The sequence below is a fragment of the Ailuropoda melanoleuca genome, chromosome 14 (genome assembly GCF_002007445.2).
Source record: "Ailuropoda melanoleuca isolate Jingjing chromosome 14, ASM200744v2, whole genome shotgun sequence".
Taxonomy (NCBI): Eukaryota; Metazoa; Chordata; class Mammalia; order Carnivora; family Ursidae; genus Ailuropoda; species Ailuropoda melanoleuca.
This window is the reverse complement of record NC_048231.1, coordinates 70,077,583-70,100,078: the sequence shown is the minus strand read 5'-3', so window position 1 is coordinate 70,100,078 and position 22,496 is coordinate 70,077,583. Positions and strand designations below refer to the sequence as shown.

Below are 22,496 nucleotides of genomic sequence, written 5' to 3'. Positions count from 1 at the left end.
TAAAAGTAAAAATGTAATGGAAGACACAGGCACAAATACATTCAATGGCTGTAGAAAGATAGGCTTCTACAGCTGACTCAGTAAGGTCTACGGTTGGTTTTCGTGCTTTGTCTCACCAGTTAAGAATGCATGGCAGTAACTGGAAACAGCGATGGCAACCTAAAGACACTACTAAAGTAGTGAGGACAACTACTTCATATATAAATTTGAAAAGGTTATGAGAATGGGATCTTTAATCAAACTAATAAAGCAGTACAAGAAATACCGACAGCTATTTCCTGCACTGCATTTTCATTTCTAGCACTTTTTCTTTTTGATACACTGAGGCTCTTTTTGAGAAGTAACACTAATTGTATCGTCCCAAATTACACAATGATAATGGAGTCCTAACAACTCTGGGAAGAGTGCAAAAACTAGACACTTCAAAAGTTAGGTAGGTACTGCACCAAGAGAATAATCAACTGACTGGGTGAAGTTCAGGGAATGTAGAAGTCCTGCCTTAGTAGTAAGGTTACTGCTTACTTACTATTTAATAAGTAGTTACTGCTTAGGATCCCTAACCCCTTCGACCTTTATCCCAACAGCGCCTTCTTTAAAATGTCTATTCCCAACGCCAAAATAAATGTGATTTTCTTTGAAACTCAATACAAACTTATTAAATAAATCTGAAGGAAAATACAGAAATGAGCACCTGTGATACGGCTTTCATCCATACCTAAATAGCAAATCCTTTAAAACCCAAACCGGTTAACAGTATGACAGTTCCCTTCAGAAAAGGTGGTCTTTCAGGTGGGGTTACGGGGGGCTAACAGGCCACTGGCAGGACCTGGTGACCCCAGACTGTCGCGGCGTGCAAGAGGACAAGGAGTGAGTCGCGCGCGCCCACGGGAGACTCCTTGCCCACAAACCCACCCCGCCGCTCCCCAGGACCGTCCGCAGTCGGCCCCGAGCGCATGCAGAGGATTCGGCCCCCCGAAGAACATGGAAACGGGCGTCCGGCCACTTCTCTTACCTGAGGGTCATACAGCACCACGGAACAGGACGTGCCGAAGGCCAAAAGTCCTCCGGGCCCGGAGCTCCAGCTCAGGGCTCCCCGCACCCGGTTTGGGCAGCAAAACACGTGAGCTATCTCCAGCACCGGCGCTACCATTGCTGCTAGCTGGGCCGCGGCCGAGACCTGGGCGCGCACTTCCGCTCTCGGAGCGGAACTACTGGAGCGGTTGCCTCTCCCGCTGGCGTTATCCGCACCGCGTTTCAGAGGCGGCCGAGGGCGGGGCGGAGGCGGCTACGCCCCCGCCCCGCCGGGCCCGCCCCCTCTCCTGGCACAAGTGGTCCTCAGTGCCCGAGCGCAGCTACTAGCTCTCTTCTGGATCGTAGCCCAGCGCAGAAGCACAACCTCCGTCCCAGGAACGAAGGCCCTACTGCAGTGGCTCAGGACCCTCCACAAAGACCCGGGGCTCGTGTGCCTGTCAGGACCATCCCGCTGCCCCTCACGGCTAGGGTCCCAGCAGCGGACGGGGCTGGCCGGGGGGCCTGGAGAGCGAGTCTCCGGTCTCAGAAAGGCGCAGGGCCGCCGCGGGCCTCGAGGAAAGGGCCCTCAGCTAGCTGGTGTCGGCTCTCACAGCCCACTCTGACCGCGCCTTTGCCCCTCCCGCTCCTGCTAGCCCCGTGGCGCCGGCGAACAGGCGGACACGCGGATCCGCCTCACCAGGACGGGATTCCGGGTCGCACTGCGCATGCCCTGAAGTCATGGCCGGCGGAGGCGGTGGTTCGCGGCGGCGCGCTGCGCGCGGCGGTAATTAGTAATTGTCCTCCTGCTCCCGGGAGGCGAGGCGCGTGGGGCGCGGCTTCCCGGTGGCTGCGCGGCGGTACCCCGGCCCGAGGGGCAGCCGGGCAGATGAGACCGCCGCTTCTCCGTGCCGTGTAGAGGTTTCTCAGAGAGAAGCACGGACCGGTTCCGAACCCTCCGGACCGCCCGCGGGGAACTGAACCGGCGCGCGGGGACGGGCCGTGGGACCGCGAGGCCGCGGAGAGGTGAGTCTCGCGGGTCCGGGAGGGGACAGCGGAGAGGCGACCCTCGCGGGCCGTGGAGGCCGGACTTTCCCAGTTTTGGGTGCATAGTTAGGCTTCGGGATGCAGCGAAAGACTTTAGGAGGAAAACGGTCTGTCCTGTTCATCTCGTATTCGAAGAAGGTACTGTCGTGTTTAAAAACAAAAAGCCTTTGGAAGCAGTTTTGTGTCCTCTTTCCCATTTTCTCCACTCGCCCCTTTTTTCCAGGCCCTTGTTCTTAGGCTTTCTTTTTTTCTTCCACGTAATGCCGATTTGCAGGGAAGATCCGCCGGCGGATCGGCCGGCCGGTCCACGACCGTCCTAAGCATCCTCGCTGGAGAAAGGCGTGGAGCTGCCCACTGAGCTATCGGTCTATGTCCCCACCCACCCCGCTCCTTGCCCCTCTCTCCTGCGAATGATTTCTTAATCTTTCAATTTTGCATTTTATCTGAATTCCCAAAACTTCAGGCTCTGAAGATTCTTCTTTTAGGAGTCTAGCCTTATGGTAGATACATACTTCCATTTTCCGCTGCTCCCAGTATGATCAGCAGCAGTGTGCAACAAACAAATTACAGTTACGGAGCACCTGCACAGATGTTCGTTCATGTTATTTCTTCAGTCATCCGTCAAATATGGATCATTACCAGCTTTTCCTGGTGCAGGAAACAGCTGAAAGTGGTAGAGCTAGGTTGCCCTGTCCTTGCTGTCAGGCTCCAGAATCCAACCCCTAGCCTCTTTGGCTGAAGGCAGATGAATTTGGTCACAGTCGCCATCCATCAGAGGTGGTGGACATCTGCTGGGTCCTGCGATATCAGTCCATCTGCTTCTCTGGACTATATCTTCCCTTGTTTAACTGAGTTCTGCTTTTCAAGGCTCAGCTTGATTTTTTTATACATATAAGATGGGCTCTTCATTTTTTTATTTTTACTTTTTTAAAGATTTTATTTTTAAGTAATCTCTACACCCAGCGTGGAGCTCAAGCCTACAACCCCAAGTTCAAGAGCTGCAAGGTCCACTGAGTGAGCCAGCTAGACACCCCAAGGCTCAACTTGAATCTTCTCTTTGGAGTGTAGGCCTTTGGTTCCAAATACTATTGTGTGGATGAGTGATGATAGTCTGTGATAAAGTTTTCACTGTTCTAAAGCCACATAAGAACGATACAGTCTTTTATGAAGTTTAATTTACTTGAAGAGGTGTTATTTTGCAGTCTTTCAAGAGAACAAGATCAATCTATAAGTACCAACACAGAAAGGTGTCATTTGTTCAGTGGGAAAAAGGATCCCGTTTGTGTAAAGGAAAAAGAACACATCTATTTGAGTATGCGTAGAAACTATCCTAAGAGATAATATAAGAAACCGGCAAAACTAGGTACCTTTGAGGAGTGGGATTGGGGGAAAGAAGACTTAAATTGATGTGTAGATATTTAAGAAAAAGTTTTAGATGTGAATTATTCTGAGATTGCCATTTCTACTTTTTTTTGATGTTAAAAGATTATTCTATGAAATGATGGTGGTGGAGATAGTTGAGTTTTGTTTCGAATCATTGTTCTTACCTTTTGAGGGTCCCTTTTGAGGGTCCACAGAAGCAGTAATGAGAAGTTGCCAAGTATGGCTGTGACCACATGAATCTCCAGTTTCTGAATTACTTTTGCTTTTGCAGTGCTAATTATGGTCTCAGCACTCAGTTGTTCTCCAGTTGTTTCAAGTGTTTTACCAATACAAGGGTAGAGCCTAGGATTCTTCATATTTCCTTTATGTATATATGTAGGTCTTTATATTTTCATAGTACTTAGCGCTAAACTAGTCACAGTAAATGATGCTTTGTAAACCTTCATTATTTGATAGCAGTTTTCAGCATGAGATTCTTAATTCAAATTGTTTTAAAAGTGAAGGCAAGAATTTTTTTTTTCTGTCTTTTCTAGGAAGGTGCAATGGCGAGGAATTTATCTGTAATCTTGATTCTGACCTTCACCCTGTCAGTCACAAATCCCCTTCATGAACTAGAACCGGCAACTGCTTTCCCTCAGACCACTGAGAAAATTATTACAAATTGGGAATCTGGCATTAACGTTGACTTGGCAGTTACCACACGGCGACATCATCTACAGCAGCTTTTCCATCGCTATGGAGAAAATAATTCCTTGTCAGTTGAAGGGTTCAGAAAGTTGCTTCAGAATATAGGCATAGATAAGGTTAAAAAAATCCATATACACCATGACCACGACCACCACTCTGACCACGATCACCACTCTCACCGTAATCATGCTGCTTCCAGTAAAAATAATCGGAAAGGTCTTTGCCCAGACCGTGAGTCTGATAGTTCGGGTAAAGATTCCAGAAACAGCCAGGGGAAAGGATCTCACCGATCAGAACATGCCACTGGTAGAAGGAATGTTTTAATCAAGGATGGTGTTACTGCTAGTGAAGTGACCTCAACTGTGTCTAATGCTGTCTCTGAAGGAACTCACTTTCTAGAGACAATAGACACTCCAAAACCTGGAAAACTTTCCCCCAAAGATGTGAGCAGTTCCACTCCACCCAGTATCACAGAAAAGAGCCGGGTGAGCCGGCTGGCCAGTAGGAAAACAAATGAATCTCTGAGTGAGCCCAGAAAAGGCTTTATGTATTCCAGAAACACAAATGAAAATACTCAGGAGGTAAGATGAATGCTTTTCATTATGCCTGCTTGTTTGTCCTGTCATTGCCATTCTATCTCTAGTTGCAAGGAGTATAAAGTAAAAATAAAATGATGAGGTTATTGAGAAGGGAATTTCTACTTTCTCATCCAAGCACTTGGCCCAAAGGCCCTTGTCCCTACTGTGTTGTAAACATTCCTGATAGAAAACTTGGGGGATAATTTTTTGGTAAGAATGGTGCTGGCAGCTAGAACTATTTTCTAATGTGGAACTTAAAATGAGTATGGAAAGCAGTAATCAAGGTTATTTTTGGATAAAGTCTTTAAAAGGGGAATATTGTTACTGAAAAGTAGAAAATGGGAGGTTGAAAAAGCATGTGTTAGAATCCCTGTTTTAGAGAAAGGTGTGGTTGAAGGCACAAAAGAAGGCTTGAAGAACAATAGTGTTACCTTTTCGGAAGAGGAATCTCAATGACTTACGGAGTGCTGAAACTGGAGCAGCTACCAAGAACCACGTGCTGGACATTTGGAAAGTCTGGGAAGTGAGGTTCTGAAGTCATGTGTTTTTCCTAGACTAGACTTCCAGACTGTACATAGTTTTCCTTGGCTGAGAGATGTCAAGAGCAAGGAATTAGTTGGTATGCATTAATAAGCAAAACTTAAAGAGTACTTCATTCAAGTCATCCTATGACTATACCAATTCCAGAATAATCCTAATGGTCATTCCCATAGCGACACCGGTAATAAAGTTTATCCTGAGTAGTATTGGCCAAGAACTATGGAAATTTAAAGTAACTTTACAGAAGACGAGAAACAGGTGCTACTGCCAATTTTTTTGTGTGTGAGAAGGGGAGCTTAGATTACCTAGAGGGGATTCTCTTCAAACTAAGCTTGTCATCTAATTAAAGTTGTTGAAACAGCTGCCTGCTGGTACAAGTTTGTTTTATTAACCAGCCTTGCCCTATGCAAGAGTAATATACATAATTTAATATTCTTTCGTTGTAGAGCTTTTGCCAGGTGTGTAGACAGAACTGAGCTGAGTTTTGCAAGTACGGTCGTTGCTGGAGGAGTGACGTGTCTTGGGCCTGTTTAGGCCAGGTAGGGTAGCGTTAGTACTAAAAGCAACATATTTCTCAATCTTTAATGAACTCCATCTCAAAATTAAAGCTCATTTCCTTAATAGGTTTATACAATGAGTTAACAGGCTTGTGAATGTCCATTTATCCTCAAGCTTATTCCGCTCAGGGCTTTCTCGCTAGATTACTAGTGATTAACTGCTTCTCCCAAGAAATAGAAGAGGTGGGATATCCCCATTGTGACATAGTATCTCCATGGAGCTTGAGGCAAGTTACAAAGTACTCAAGACGAAAGTTGGCTTTAATGCATTAACTTGAAAAAATAAAGAAGTAGCTTCAGTATGGAAAGAGTGTCGTATCATCAGACAACTTTTTTTTGGATTGCCTAATGGGAATGCTTTTTGGTGATTTTCACTGCTTTGTTTCCTGCAGTGTTTCAATGCATCAAAGTTGCTTATGTCTCATGGCATGGGCATCCAGGTTCTGCTGAATGCAACGGAGTTCAACTATCTCTGCCCAGCCATCGTCAATCAAATTGATGCTAGATCGTGTCTGATTCATACGACGAGTGAAAAGAAAGCTGAAATCCCTCCAAAGACCTATTCTTTACAAATAGGTAGAGTTGCCTTTCTTATGTAAAAATACAATTTTTTACATAAAATTTCATTTTACATTTATGTTGTACTTTTCCTTATACTTACATCAACCTATTCATTTTTTCAACATAATTCCAAATATCTTAATTGTTTTCTGTCTTGAATGTGAAGAAAGCAAGCTGGTTAGCCTTGCCTTAAGAAAAAAAATAATAAATAAAAAAAACAAAAACAGATTGTAACTGAGGTAACCCACAGGAAATCAGGGCCATCCAAAATTTGGGCTTTTTATGTTGTCACACTATTTCAGAAGGTCAGCTTTCATATCTGCTGTTTGGGAGCCTAAATCTGGTTCTTATTAATAAATGAACCCGGGATCAGTTCTGCTCTAGTGTAGACCTGTGTTGCTCAAAAACTATGGTAAATAAGTAATTGCTTTGTTTACTGAAGAAATCATTGAATTCCTGGTTTCTTTCTTTCTTTTTCTTTCTTTCTTTCTTTCTTTCTTTCTTTCTTTCTTTCTTTCTTTCTTTCTTTCTTTCTTTCCTCCTCTTTCATCATTTAGCTGTATAGGGGAGTCCAAAAGTTTAGTTCCCAAATGATCTAGAATTCATCATTGATAACCATATTCTCCCCTCCTTTCAACCCCATCTGAAGAACTTTCCACGAGACTTCTGCTCTTTCCCAGGAGGGTTTAGTCAGATTGTTCATTTGTGCCAGCAACAGATTTCTTGGTTATTACTCTATTACCACAGTCCTTTTCCATTGAGTTTGTATTTCTTTAGCTTAAACTTGCTTTCATAAGTTGCTTTATGTTACTCTTTTAAGGTTATCAGTTGTAGGGGCGCCTGGGTGGCGCATTCATTAAGCGTCTGCCTTCGGCTCAGGGTGTGATCCCAGGGTCCTGGGATCGAGCCCCACATCAGGCTCCTCTGCTGGGAGTCTGCTTCTTCCTCTTCCACTCCCCCTGCTTGTGTTCCTTCTCTCTCTGGCTGTCTCTCTCTCTCTGCCAAATAAATAAATAAATAAAATCTTTAAAAAATAAATAAACAAATAAAGTTTATCAATTGTATAATTTTTCCTTTGCTGTGTTTTATTTGACAGCCTGGGTTGGTGGCTTTATAGCCATTTCCATCATCAGTTTTCTGTCTTTGCTCGGCGTTATCTTAGTGCCTCTCATGAATCGGGTGTTTTTCAAATTTCTCCTAAGTTTCCTTGTGGCACTGGCCGTTGGGACATTAAGTGGTGATGCTTTTTTACACCTCCTTCCACATGTAAGTACAGTCATTTGTCCTATCAGTATATTTTTTTATTCAACAGTGAAAAGATTAATGTATTTTTGGTTTGTACTAGCGTTCTTTGTATTAATATATATAAAAGGTTAGAGATTTGGTTTAGAAGAGTTGATTTTAAAATCTGGTGACTGAAAGCTGCATTTTTGTACTAGATCTTAATATTTGTTCGTGGTTTGTTTTTTGCTTTTCTCTTTAAGGGAATTTACTAAATACAGACTAATTTAACTTTTTGGACCCAGTTAATAAAAGGAGACAGATTCTGCACAGATATTATTACTGTGACAGATTGCAACAATGTGAATTATCTGCTTACATTAGTGTAATTGGCACAAAAATAAAAACTGATTATGTGCTCAAGAAACGAATTTTCCTTTAGAGTTGAATTTATGTGTGTAATCAGAGATTCATACTCATTGACACAAGTAAATTCTTATATAAGTTGAGTAAAGTTTACTTAATAGCTCCATTAAAAACTTAAGGTAAAGTATTTAGATCTCATCTTTTAAGCTTTCCTTAAAGACTTAAGGTCAGTGGGGAAAAGAAATCATTCCTAGAGCTCTTCTACATAGCCCATCATGTTCCATTCTGTAGTGAAAAACCATTTTGCTGTGCTAAGCTCCCCCGGCCCCAGATGACAGATGTTCAGGAACACCCACTGCACCAAGCAGCCCGTGTGTAGGGTGTACCCTGTGACCACCCCCATCTCACCTCTGTTGCTGTGCTCCACACGCGGTTCCCTGACGTGCCCTAGTGTTAATGCCTGCTGCAGACTGCTGGGATGGCGCGCCTGATCTCGGGTACCTGCCAGGGCCCGTGACACACTAGGCTTCTTATAAGCACAGTGACAGGACTAGTATGGGCTTTTTCAGTTTGGAGTATAAACAGTAAACCCTGTATGCCTATTGAGTCTAGGAGTTCCCTGTTATTTGTGGCCATGGTAACTTGTCAAACATTGAAAATAAGCCGCTACCTTATGAGAGTGGTTAGACAAGGTAGCGGTCTTCACACTAAACCAATGCACACCGTTATTGCCTTAGCTCATTGTACCGTAGGCTCTAGATCGCTAGTAGCCTGCGGGTCATTTTCATGTGTGAAACTTCCCCCTCAGCTCTGAAACATCCCATTAATTGCCTAATTCTGAATGGTTTCATATTTGACCTTATTATCTTAGCCAATTTTTCTGACAGGTATGAAACTAATGAATTCATAAAGTACATACTGTTTTTCCTGTAGTCTCATGCAAGTCACCACCATAGTCACAGCCATGAAGAATCTGCAATGGAAATGAAGAGAGGGCCACTTTTCAGTCATCTGTCTTCTCAAAACATAGAAGAAAGTACCTATTTTGATTCCACATGGAAGGGTCTGACAGCTCTTGGTGGCTTGTATTTCATGTTTCTTGTTGAACATGTACTCACATTGATCAAGCAATTTAAAGATAAGAAGAAAAAGGTAAGAGAAAGTACTGTGTACTTTCTATGCATCAGACATTATTTGTGTAGTATTCTAACTAGACTGTTAGCTGAGCTTGTCCGGCAGATATGATCTTCATTCGAGAGGGTTTCAGTACCCTGAGATAATTTTTGTTTTCAGAGGCATTCATGGAGAGCTGTTCTCTATCTCGATAACCCTGGAGTTCTCTGCTTTCAGTATTCCCTTCAAACTCCTGAGAGGGTAAGAATTTCAAAGGATGAACATTTGTGTAAAACCAAACAAGGCACAAGCAGAGCCTTAAGGTCCAAAGCATCATGATTACGGCCTTGATGGTGGCGATGGTTTCTTGGGTATATATACCCAAATTCATTGATTTATCTGTGTTAAATATGTATGCCTTTTTCATTGTCAATCATACCTCAGTAAAGTGTTGTAGTTTTTGTTTGTTTGTGTGTGTGGGGTTTTTTGTTGTGTTTTTTGTTTTATGTTTTTTCTTAAATAGGCTCCATGCTGGAGCCTGATGTGGGGCGTGAACTCATGATTCTGGGATTAAGATCTGAACTGAGATCGAGAGTTGGATGCTTAACCAACTGAGCCACGAGACGTCCCTATGTGTTTGTTTTGTTTCGTTTTTTTAAAAAATCATTAGGGATACATTGTCGGTATTTATTGGTAGTTATGAATAACTGTTGTGATTAACTTTATTCACCTAGTAGCTGAATATTCTCTTGTGTTTCAGAGGGTTTGTGACTTTCACAATCTTGTTCTTTGCAAATTGCCACCAGAAAATAGCATGAAGCCAAACCAGCTCTTTATTTCTGGTAAAAACACCCCATGAGTTGCCTGTGGTTATCTGCCACCTCTTAAACTGATGTGACCAAGCAAGTCAGTCAGAAGACTGTCCTAATGGGAACTCTTTAAAAGGACATGTACACATCTTAGACATTTTAATTTATTTTTTTATTTTTTTATTTTTTTAAAGATTTTATTTATTTATTCGGCAGAGATAGAGACAGCCATCGAGAGAGGGAACACAAGCAGGGGGAGTGGGAGAGGAAGAAGCAGGCTCATAGCAGAAGAGCCTGATGTGGGGCTCGATCCCATAACGCCGGGATCACGCCCTGAGCCGAAGGCAGACGCCTAACTGCTGTGCCACCCAGGCGCCCCTAGACATTTTAATTTAAAACATCTGTACATTCATATTCTAGTCGTTTGATGTTGACCAAGATTTTCTTTGAGTCAGAGCTCTGTATGGTCGTTTTCTTTGGTAGCCATGCTACTTCATCTGTAGTCTCCAATTTTGGTTTCTCTCAAGTTGAGCAAGAGGTAACACACTTGGGAAGCTATTTGAGAGTAGAATTTAGGCTTTGTAAATTTTATGCAGTGGTTGCTTTACCTAACTTGCTAGTCTTTTTTTTTTTTTTTAAACAGCTTGCCTTTGAATCTTTCAAAAGCATTCAGCTTACGTTTTCATACAAGTTACTATTCTCACCATCATTTCACAGTTTGAGTTATGTGTAATTAAATTGTGCAATTACAATAACAAGCCTAACTGGCATGAGGAGGTTTGAAAACAAACATAGTTGTTTTTTGCTGAGCACAGAGCTCACTGTGGGAAACAAGTGCGTGTGTGAACAGATTTGCCTTCTCCATCCTGTGAGTATTTGCCCTTAGAGATTTGACCTTCAGTAAGACCTCAAGTTACAGATTGTGAACCTTCTCTTTACTGGACCTAAACTTAGAGGAAAGAAGTGAAATGAGAATAGCGTTTTCATTCTTAATCCACAGGGTCCTCTTCCACGTTCCCATCGTCCCAGGTGCTTCACTTGGACTGACTGGAGGATATATACTAGTTGTTTACATTCCCTGAAATTCCTTTCTTAAAAAAAAAAATGATCTTTTATTAGTTTTCTTTCAGTGGGGGTGAGGTTTGGAGGTTTGTTTTACTACGTCTCTAGTTCACATGCCGTCATTTCTTTAACATGCTAATTACAATTTAGTTTTCAAATTCTGCCTGTAGATAGCTTTTCTTTAATCTGGTACTCTTTAACATGGGACTCTAAAAAGTAGGCTCTCTGATTTAATACACAACAATTTTTAACTCAGTAAGTTGTGAAATCAATCTTCTGTCATGACCAATGTTTTTAAAGGCAGCAGTAATATTACAGTATATGACATGTTTTACTATGGCTTATAGTCAAAGAAGTTTGATGATCTCTTTTCTAAAATAGTTTCTACTGGAATAAAAGCACTTAAGACTTAGGACTTCCCCTACATCTCCAATGTCTGGAATAGCATCTGGCACATGATAGATAGTTAACAAACATTTGTTTAACGTATAAGAAACATTAAATGGCAAGTAAACATAATTTCTACACCGACTTCCCACAGGAGTTTTGCAAATGTTACTTATTCTCTTCCATTTTAGAATATATTGAGTTTATTTTTTGTTAAAGGTGTCCGGATCTTAGCATTATTCATTTAACAGTTTTAAATTACATTTGTTCTCTCAAAACAAAACAAAACAAAACAAAACAAAACCTCTTCATTATATGGTGAGTGTTGAGAACTTTTTCAGCCTTATAAGAGGACCTAGGATTTTCCTTAAGATATCTGTTCTGCATCCCTGGGAGATTCCATATATCATATCATCTATGTCAATCTGAAATCTATATTCAAATTAGGGTTACATCTCATACTTGATATAGGTAGTTGGACCTTTGTAATAAGTTCAGCCTCAAAATCTTTTTTCTACTGGTGAAGGTTATTACTCACGCTAGGAACCTGCAAGTCATCTATGACATCTCCCTTATCCTCATATCCAAGCTGGTTTTAGTGAATATATCCAGAGCCTTTCCATTTTCTCTCGCTCTTCCTCACTATCTATTCTAGTGTAAGCCTTGCTTATCTCCCACCTGGGCGGCAGAAGCCACTTCCTAACCAGCCTGTCTACAGTATTTTATTGTTTTCGTCTCCCAGTCCAGAGCAGAGCAAAGTGATTTGTTTCAGTGGAAATCTAACGAAGTTGTACACCACCATTTAAAATCCTTCCTTCAGTGACTTCTCGATACTTGAAGGACAAAGTCCACACTTCTAACTTGGTTTGCATTGTCTGGGTCTCCTCCTGCCACCCAACCTCTAGCCCCCTGTCTCTGACCTACTAAGCCCCAACCACCTTGCACTCCTTTCATTTCTGGGAGGGGGTTGGCTCCTTCCTGTTTTGGGGCCCTCCCACATGCTGTTCTCCCTACCCGGAATCCACCTCTCCACACCTATTCCCAGCCCACCCACCCCCACAAACTTCTGCTTATCTTTAGGTCTTGGTTTAAGGATCACCTTCTCACAGAAGCCTGCCCTGGGACTTAGTTAGGTCTTGTCATACACTCTTATAGCACTATGTGTTTTTCTTTTGTAAAACATATCAAAAATTGCTATGAAAGAATTGTTTAATCATTATATCTGTAAAGCCTCCCTCCCTGTGGATGATAAGCTCCATGAAACGGAGACCGTGTGTATCTTGCTTTACATTGTATTGCCAGCACTCAGTGTAAGGAACATTATAGGTCCCTGATACTTATAGAATGAAAGAATTGGTTAAGCTGTAAGTCCTAGGTCGTTGCCCAACAAGAAAGAAAGGGTTAACTGAAATGATATAAAATATCCTAAATTCATTTATTTTCAAAAATATTGAAGTACTTTCTCTGTTTAAGGCACTAAGCTAGGGGTAGATATAAAGATGTGTCTGTGTGCTTGCCTTTAAGAACTCTTATAATCTAAGAATGTACAGATAATTTGCATGTTATCAGAGCTGGAATGAAATCTCGGGTCTGGTGGTGATTGTTTAAGTCATGTTCAAAAGTTCTGCGAATAAGAAATCTATTATTTGTGTGACAATTTTCATCACTTTGAGTATTCTCTTTTACATAAGAAAAGTATGTAAGTATTACTTCTACGTAAGTAAGTAAAGTAACAGGCACCATTGTTCAAATGGTGACTTATGCTTAGGCTCAGAGATAAGGACAATAGCTCAAGCATGGTATTGAGGTGGTTAAAAAACCTAGTGATAAATTCGAGGCTAACTAATAAGATCTGTTTAAAAAAAGAAAGCTTGTTGGGGCGCCTGGGTGGCTCAGTCGTTGGGCGTCTGCCTTCGGCTCAGGGCATGGTCCTGGCGTTATGGGATCGAGCCCCGCATCAGGCTCCTCCTGCTTCTTCCTCTCCTACTCACCCTGCTTGTGTTCCCTCTCTCTCTGGCTGTCTCTCTCTGTCAAATAAATAAATAAAATCTTAAAAAAAAAAAAGAAAGAAAGAAAGCTTGTTAATGGTGTTTTATTATGGGAAAAGTATTTTAGTTTTAATAGCAAACACCTAATCAGTGTCACAGTATAGTTTTAGGTTATAAAAAGTATGGGAAGTATGGGGTTTCAGTGTCCAAAAGAGGGATGGAGAGAACCAAGCAGCTGGTTAGCAGATCACAAAATGCTGGAGAAAATGTCTCCAGTTGATTCTAAATTGATAACCTGAGGCAGAGTTCAATTTTAATATGTGTATGAATCATCCAGGCATCTAGTTAAAATCCCTGTGCTAATTCATTAGGTCTGGGCTGTGGCCCAAGATTGTTCATTTCTAACAGGCTCCCAGAGCACACTTAAAGTAGATGACCTAGGGGACATTGAGAAAGATGAATATGTGATTTTGCAACATTTCGTATTACTGAAGCCTTGATGCTTCATCTTCCTGAGCAGTTGTTATGCCTAAAACACACGACTAGGTGCCATATAAGTTAACTACAGGCCCTGCCTGCCCTTGGAGGACTTTTATCCCGATAAAGATCCTTTCTGTTGTCTTTCTCTGGCTCTTTTGCTTAACTGTTTGTTTATAGTTGTACACATAAGCACATCAATGGTTTTAAAGTGTTGCTTTCCTTTTCCATTTTAGAATCAGAAAAAACCTGAAGCTGATGATGATGTGGAGATTAAGAAGCAGCTGTCCAAGTATGAATCTCAACTTTCAACAAATGAGGAGAAAGTGGACGCAGATGATCGTAAGTCTTAACAGGTCTGAGGGCTGGAGGGAGTTTATTGCTCTGTGATTTGCAGGCAGCTTGGACTATTTGGGAGAGAGGGGACCATGTCCCTTTTTAAATTTTTTCTATTTTTTTTTTACTTTTGAATAATTTAATACCTTTTCTTTTTAATTGCCAGTAAGTTATTTATATTATATTTACTTTTTTTTTATTTTGAAGGAATTTAGATATACAGAAAAGCTTCAAGAGTAATATAAAGAATTTCTCTATCTTTCATACATCCCCCAGTTATTTTACCTACCCTTATCATTCTGTTTCTCTCTCTGAGTACATATACACATACTTTGTTGCTAAACCATTTGAAAGTAAGTTACAGATGAGAGGTCTCTTTATCCCCAAATGCTCACTGTATATTTCCTAAGCAAAAGGACATTGTCTTATATAACCACGGTTCGGTTATAGGAAATCAGGAAATTAATGCTAATACTGTGTCATTATCTAGTCTCTAGACCTCACTCATGTTTTTCCAGTTGTTTTCATGATTCCTTTGTATTTTCCCTCCAAAAGAAAAAAGTGGTCCTGAGCAGAGCCTAGGTTCAAATATTGCATCTAGTTGCCCCTCATTTGGGCTGCTTCTAATCTTTTTTTACAACAAGATTGATCACTTGGGGCATAATACCCCAGTGTGGTACTGTGTTCTTGTCAGTGATGTGGTGTGCCACCTGACCTGAGGCTCCGCTGTAAAGTTCCTATTTGTCCTGTAGCTTGACTGTTAGCGGCATTTCTTATTGGACGGATTAAGATTAAATTTTTAAACCAAACTCATCGCCATGACCTTCATGGTCCGACCCTGCCCTCCACTCTCTCCCATTGTTTCTTGTGTCCAGTCTCACTGGCTTTCTTTTCATTCTGTGAGCACATCAAGGTTTATCTCTGAGCCTTGCATTCACTGTTGTTTCTACTTAGAAACCTCCTATCAGATCTTCACACAAAATCCTGCTCCCATCGTTTGGGCTCAGAGTCCTTCCTGGATCACCCAAAAACAAAGGTCTCCCAGTTACTGTCCTTCTCATTACCCTTTTCTGGTTTTTTCCGATGCCTTCCCATGCCTCATATGACCTTATTTACACATGTTTCCTTATTAAATGTGACTATCGCCCTACAAGAATGTAACTTGCTTGAAGTTAGAGACTTTGTCATGCTCCCATCCATCCCTGTGCCCAGCAGGGTACCTGGCCGGATAAGTGCTCACTAGATAGTTGCCAGCTAACAAGGGAGAGTAACTGCTTAGTTGCTACTGCCTACCTGAATGGTTTCCTGTCCACCCTTTGTTTTTTATCCTGAGTTTTTCTCTAAAGAGTAAGTAAAATGTTCTTGTTTTTCTTGTGTCTGTTCTTTCTTCAACCTTCCTAATGGAGTCCAGTGAAATATGTAACAGTGAGAGGGAATGGCTGCCCTGGAACTGGACCACAGTGTTGGGAATGTTCCTGAGAAAAGTGTGAGCACTGAACAGGACAAAGGGAAAAAACAAAAGTTTATTGTTGCAATTTACTTTTCTTTACACAAGCAGATAATAAATGGTCCTTGGTGATCACTGCATTTCAAATGCTTGTTTTTCCTTGAACTTTACCCTCAAAAAAGAAGTTGGACAATGGGATTATACATGCTTTTTATTTCCAATTATCAGTATTTTTCTTAAATGTTTTTCTAAAATAAGTATGTGCTGCTTTATAATCGGGGAAAAAATCATCTTTTGAATGTAAGGAGGCAGATATTACACTACATGTTAACTAAATAGAATTTAAATAAAAACTTGAAAAAGAAAAAAATGTAAGGCAGAAGAAATCAGGGAGAATCTGGGGGCTGGTTATTGAAGGTTAAAGTTTAAAATCCATTCTTAATATGTGAGACCATTTAATTTCTCATATGTGAGACATTTAATGTTTTGCATCAGCAATGCTCTGTTTAGTTCTGTATGTGAGAGATTGCCATGCTCTAAGATCTTTTTTGACTTTGTCAGTGGGAGTGTTTGAGATGTGTCTAAGCACGTTAGCAAAATCTTCTGACTTTGACCCAATGTCCTTTATGTTTACACTTAGGACCTGAAGGCTTTTTACGAGCAGACTCCCAGGAGCCCTCCCACTTTGATTCTCAACAGCCAGCGATCTTGGAAGAAGAAGAGGTCATGATAGCTCACGCTCATCCGCAGGAGGTCTATAATGAATACGTCCCCCGCGGGTGCAAGAATAAATGCCATTCACATTTTCATGATACGCTTGGCCAGTCAGACGAGCTCATTCACCACCATCATGACTACCATCACATTCTGCATCACCACCACCACCAAAACCACCACCCCCACAGTCACAGTCAGCGCTACTCTCGGGAGGAGCTGAAGGACGCCGGCATCGCCACGTTGGCCTGGATGGTAATCATGGGCGACGGCCTGCACAATTTCAGCGATGGCCTCGCAATTGGTACACATCTACATGTTTGCTGCTTGTTGGCTGACTCTGAAAATGTCGCATGAAACCACCAGTCCCCTTTTAACGAAGAATAGGGTGATTTTGATAAAGCTAATAACTTCTAAGATTATCAAAATGTTATTTCTCCTGTAGCTGCTTTGACAGTGTAGTACTCAGTAAACGTTACATAAGATTAAAAACTGAAGACTTCAGAGGGGAGGGGGGTGGGGGAATGGGATAGACAGGTGATGGGTAGTAAGGAGGGCACGTATTGCATGGTGCACTGGGTGTTATACGCAACTAATGAAGCATCAAACTTTGCATCGGAATCCGGGGATGTACTGTATGGTGACTAACATAATAAAAAAAATCATTAAAAAAAAAAAAGATTAAGTGCTGCAAACGGCCCACCGCATTACCTAAGTGGTAACTCTTAAAAGTTACTTTAATTTGTAGAGTCTTAAAATCAAGCTCTAACGTGTGTGGAACATGTGTTTTTGTGGTTTTTTTGTTTTTACTTTAGAGTTCCCTTCTCTGCAATATAAACAATATTAAGGTACAAGACACCTTTTTTCATCATCTTTTATACTGAAGGAGTCTTGGCATATCTGATAAGTTCAGTTACCAAAAAATTTAGAGAGTTTTTGCTATTAAATTGTCCTTTCGTGATCAAGAGATAACAGAATACTTATAAATTATAGTTAACTTGGTGCTGGAAGGAGCAATGGAAATAATTACAGGTTAGGCAGCTAAGGCCTGGCAAGGTGAACCACTTGCCCGAGGAGGCAGTGCTGTTTTATAAGCAGGCAGAGAAGAACCCAGGCCTTGGCTCCCTGGAAGCCTGATTCCCTTCCTCCTCTGTGTACTGTGCACAGCAGAAGCAACAAAGGAGGACATGCACATGCTCGGTCACACATTATAAGCGATCAGTTGTATATAGTGTTAGCTTTTAAAATGGGGGAGCTACGGGGGGAGCTATGTATCTTAGACTTTCCTTATTAGACAGCCAAAGAATGAATGTAAACAAGTCTAATTACCTAGTGAATTCTTCTGAGACCAGTGAAACGTATCTGTACTCTTGACTGCTGCGTTTTCTTCTAAACCTTTTAAATTAGTGTACTTTTTACATAAATGTTTTACGTGATAACAGTTACTTCTCGGGTCTGTGATAAGATCCTCTAATCACTCTGAAGCATAGTGGAACTTTCCCTTCTCACTTGTACCTGCTTATGCTGCACTGGGAACTTTAAACCTAATGGAATGTAATCTAACATGACTTGTAAAGAAGATGCAGAGTGCAGCTGGGAAAGTTCTGTTAATTCTTGACTAGAATCTGGTTTACTTCTTTCACCCCATTATGTATGCTGGTAAGATTTTCTTTTTTTTTTAAAACACCCGTAAAATAATGTAGCCAAAATGTCTCTGATTTTTACCCAGGAGCTGCTTTTACTGAAGGTTTATCAAGTGGTTTAAGTACTTCTGTTGCTGTGTTTTGTCATGAGTTGCCTCATGAATTAGGTAAGAGAACCACGTAAACAGTATTTTCCAGGGGAATGAAGTATCCTAGTGTCACTGGCATTGGCTCTTGATAGTTCTAGCAAGCTTCCTCATAACTTTTGTGCCTTCTACTCACCCAGCTGGCTTTCTTTTCTTACTGAGTATAAGTGTGTTTCCAGCCAGAACTCTGACCCTATGAGTATGATTCCACAGTTGCCTCTGGGGGGTTGCCGGAGAGATACCTGGGCCTCCTCTCTCGTCCTTGTGCCCTACCAGATGCCTTCTTGTACTAGCATACTGGTGACATCAGTGATCATTATCTTCATACCTACAATATGAATAAGACCACAGAATTCAAAGAAATCATCTTCCGTTAACAGAGAGAAATTGGCAAAGAGACTGTCATTGAAGCTAAAGAAAAGGAAAGTTGATGAATTCTATTTTGAGTGTTTTTCTCCCCTGTCACCAGGACTTAAAACCTTCCCAGAGTTGTTCTGGATCCCAGTTCGTGTCCTCGTTTTTCTTCTTATAGATACATATTTGCACACACCTGTGCTGCCATTTTCAGTTTTGTTCCTTGGCATGTGTTCTGCCATTCAGAAGGCCTCCCATCTGCCTGCTAGATGCTTATAATCCTCAACATCTGGTTTATGTTCCACATTCTAGATCCTTCATATTCCATGAAGCCTCCCTTAGCTATTCCCATCTTAATTTCCCTTTCTATCCTTTTATAACTAGAATATTCGACTCCTTAGCTCTTAATTATAAATTGCCTTTATCATTTGCTGACCATTTCATGTGTGTTCTCCACCCTCTTTTTTGGGCCCAATTATAAGCTTGTTGAAGACTGTATAAGTTCATGGTATTTATCATTCATTGACAGAGTGGAAGCCTTAAGAAAAACTTTGGACAAAAAATACCTTCATTTATAGAGCTGTTAGGGTGATTGACACTGACACTGTTACCCCTGGGTAATTCTTAAGTTTGCCCTGAGCCGAAGGCAGACGCCTAACCGCTGTGCCACCCAGGCGCCCCAAATTAGAGAATTTCTTAAATTGAGAAGTTTCTTGGGTATGTGTCTGAAAAGTGATTTCTTTCATTACTTTGTCCCCTTTTTTGTTTTCTATTAAAGGTGACTTCGCTGTTTTACTAAAGGCTGGCATGACTGTTAAGCAGGCTGTTCTTTATAATGCTTTGTCAGCCATGCTGGCATATCTTGGAATGGCAACAGGAATCTTCATTGGTCATTATGCTGAAAATGTTTCCATGTGGATATTTGCACTTACTGCTGGCTTATTCATGTATGTTGCTCTGGTTGATATGGTAAGTTTTTAAGAAGTCTAATTACAGTGTTGACTAACAATAAAATAGAGAAAATGTTCAGTGAAACATCTTTAAAAACAAACCAAAAAAAAGAGATTTATTTATTTATTTGAGAGCGAGAATCCCAGGGTGGGGGGAGGAGCAGAGGGAGAGAGAGAATCGCAAGCAGACTTGCACTGAGTGTGGAGCCAACACAGGGCTTGATCCCAGGACCCTGAGAACATGACCTGAGCCAAAACCAAAAGTCAGATGCTTAACCGACTGAACCACCCAGGCACCCATGAAACCTCATTTTTAAAAAGGCTTTAGTTTAGGGGGTGCTTGGCTGGCTCAGTCAGTAGAGCATGCGACTCTTGATCTCAGCGCTGTGAGTTCAAGCCCCCACTTTGGGCATAGAGCTTACTTTTTAAATAAATAAATAAATAAAATTTTAAAAAGGCTTTAGAGTAGGGGTGCCTGGGTGGTGCAGTCGTTAAGCGTCTGCCGAATCGGCTCAGGGCGTGATCCCAGTGTTCTGGGATCGAGCCCCGCATCGGGCTCCTCTGCTAGGAGCTTGCTTCTTCCTCTCCCACTCCCCCTGCTGTGTTCCCTCTCTCGCTGGCTGTCTCTGTCAAATGAATAAAAAATAAAAAAAAAATTTAAAAAAAGACTTTAGAGTAAACGCAGTAATAAGTGAGTCTATATAAGGTAGCATAGAAAATACAGGTTCTTTAGAGTTTATCTTTTTGGATTGTTGATCACAAGCACACCTTATCCTGCCTAATGTGTATCAGGATACACAGAAGTATCTACCCCTTTCCGATGTGTTTTTTTGAGAATAGAATCTCAGTAATCAGCCACTCATTTGTATAGATTTGTTGGAAACCCAGCACAAGCCACATGTTGTTGGCATACTGTGTATACTTCAGAGTGCTCATAATTTCCTTATTAATGAACAAAGGAGTTACTTCTTTTGTCAGCAAAGTCTGCATAACAATCCCAGCCAGTCTGATTGCTATGATTTTATATATAAAGTGTCCATATCTCCAATTTTAGTGTTATGTTTGGTTCAGCTCCAGGCAGTAACTAAAGCAGAGTAATCAGTATAGCTCTTCGTTTCATAGTGGAGCAAACTGGACCAATATAAACTTTGACTTGTTGAACATACTGTGAATAATCATTGTGAATTAAACTGCTGGGAAATGCTGTGTGACATTATTAGCTGGAGTCAGTAGGTATATGGTCCTGTTTTAAGGAGTTGGATCAGTATATCCAGCTACATATAAAGCTGATATTACTGCCCTGTAAATCCTTCTAAAAACTAATCTGTGGTTCTGAAAACTTGAATGTTGCTCTTGTTTTTCTTTAAGGTACCTGAGATGCTGCACAATGATGCTAGTGACCATGGATGTAGCCGCTGGGGATATTTCTTTCTACAGAATGCTGGGATACTTTTGGGTTTTGGAATTATGTTGCTTATTTCCATATTTGAGCATAAAATTGTGTTTCGTATAAATTTCTAATTAGGACATAAATGCTAGAGTAGCTTAAAAAAATATTGCTGTCTGTAGTTTGAATAGGTCATAGGGAGATGAGAGTTCATATGCTGTGATATGCAGCCTTTACCGTTAGTGGATTTTGTGATTTTTTTTATTGAATATTTCCATTTGTTATGCTTATAAGGTCAGTTATGGTGGTAATACAAAGGTACGTTTTAATATTTAAGTTATTCTATTTTGGGAATATGAGCTATATGTGCAATTTACCAATTTTACCAGTTTATTGTATAAACAAGAGATTTGGCATGACATATTCTGTATATTTCAGGAAAAATGTCTTTAATGCTTTTTCTAGAACTAATTTAACACAGTAAGCCCCGTGCTGGATGTCAGGCCTCTGAAGAACTGCTGGCATTTAGGAGTAGGCATGCACACACAGCCTGAGATACCAATAAAGCTCATACTAAGTTTTAGCTAAGAAACAAAGAGAAAAAAAGAAGAATCTGTAAGAATTAAGAGAGCACAGATTTCCTACCAAAAAAAAAAAAAAGGCACAAAACTGGCTATGAAATAGAAAATAAAATTTAAATTAAAAAGGCAATATTAGTATAGAGTACATTCATAAAACATTTTTGTCAGAGTAAAATAAACCAGAGTGAGCACTTTTTACTAATTTAGTTGTACATTTAACTTTGTATAATAGAGAAGTCTATTTAATGAATTCAAGCAATATATAGCTTAACCAAGAAATTGGAATGTTAAAATATTTCTGTGGAGTTATACCAGATGAGGATGAGTAAGTCTATGGCCAGAAACTTGGGTATTGAATGTTCTAGTTATCTGGTTTACCAAATGTCAGCATATCAGAGCTTGGAGATAGGCAAGGACATTAAAACCATGCTGAGTATAATTTGACTTCTTGGATCAGAAAGTACTTTGGTATCTTTCAGTGCTTCAGTGTTGTCATTATGAGCAATTATCATTTTTATATGTAGTACTTTAGACATACTAGAACTGTCTATGGCATTCTCTAGATGTTGCTTTTCTATAAAATAAATTCCCCATGTCAGCTTGATATCAGATATCCAATTTTCTTTTCTTTCTTTTTTTTTAACCATCATAACTATTTAAGCATAGAGCTTATTAGTTTTAAGTATATTCACATTGTTGTGCAATGGATCTCCAGAGCTTTTTCATCTTACAGAACTGGATCTCTATACCCATTAAACAACAACTCATTTCCTCCTCCCACAGCCCCTTGTATTACTTCCTGTCTCTGAATTTGAGATGTCTGATTTTCTTAAGTACCATTCAGATTATAGTATACTTATCAACTGTCTTATATTATTAGGTGGCCTTACTCAGTTTTAAATTCTTTACCACAAAGGCACTTCAAAAAATATTAATCCACAGTTTGTTCCAAGCTGCCCCTAATTTTTCTTTTATAACAACCAGAGCCTTAAGCTTGAGAAGAAGCTTGATACCCTACATTCTAAAGAGAATTAAAAATAATAAAATGGACAAGACGTTCTACCCCACTGAGGGCCTACTGAGAGTCAACTGGACTAGCATTTCTATTCCCCAAGCCAAGTGAAAGGGATGGATATGGGTAACAAGAGAATGGC

The 22,496-nt window shown here is 40.7% G+C and overlaps 2 protein-coding genes across 3 annotated transcripts in view; one reads left to right on the top strand and one right to left on the bottom strand.

Annotated features, from left to right (window-relative positions):
- Nucleotides 1-1,346, bottom strand: part of ELP2 (elongator acetyltransferase complex subunit 2) — a 43,935-nt gene extending 42,589 nt beyond the window's left edge. The window contains exon 1 of the mRNA XM_002924667.4: nt 1,013-1,346. Within this exon, the coding sequence (XP_002924713.1) occupies nt 1,013-1,150 (138 nt within the window). The 5' untranslated portion in view covers nt 1,151-1,346. The remainder of the gene's footprint in view (nt 1-1,012) is intronic.
- A 106-nt stretch (nt 1,347-1,452) lies between these two features.
- Nucleotides 1,453-21,946, top strand: SLC39A6 (solute carrier family 39 member 6). 2 transcript variants are annotated; one of them, XM_034642765.1, is made up of 11 exons: nt 1,453-2,034; nt 3,972-4,706; nt 6,193-6,376; nt 7,458-7,627; nt 8,882-9,100; nt 9,242-9,322; nt 14,021-14,126; nt 16,208-16,585; nt 18,011-18,091; nt 19,203-19,393; nt 20,743-21,946. In XM_034642765.1, exons 2-11 carry the CDS (start codon nt 3,981-3,983, stop codon nt 20,893-20,895), a joined length of 2,289 nt encoding a protein of 762 aa, XP_034498656.1. In that variant the 5' UTR covers nt 1,453-2,034; nt 3,972-3,980; the 3' UTR covers nt 20,896-21,946. The 2 variants fall into 2 exon arrangements, with proteins under 2 accessions (XP_034498656.1, XP_002924712.1); XM_002924666.4 differs by lacking the exon at nt 9,242-9,322 and having other exon boundaries at nt 1,463-2,034; nt 20,743-20,895.
- The last annotated feature ends 550 nt before the right edge of the window (nt 21,947-22,496 follow it).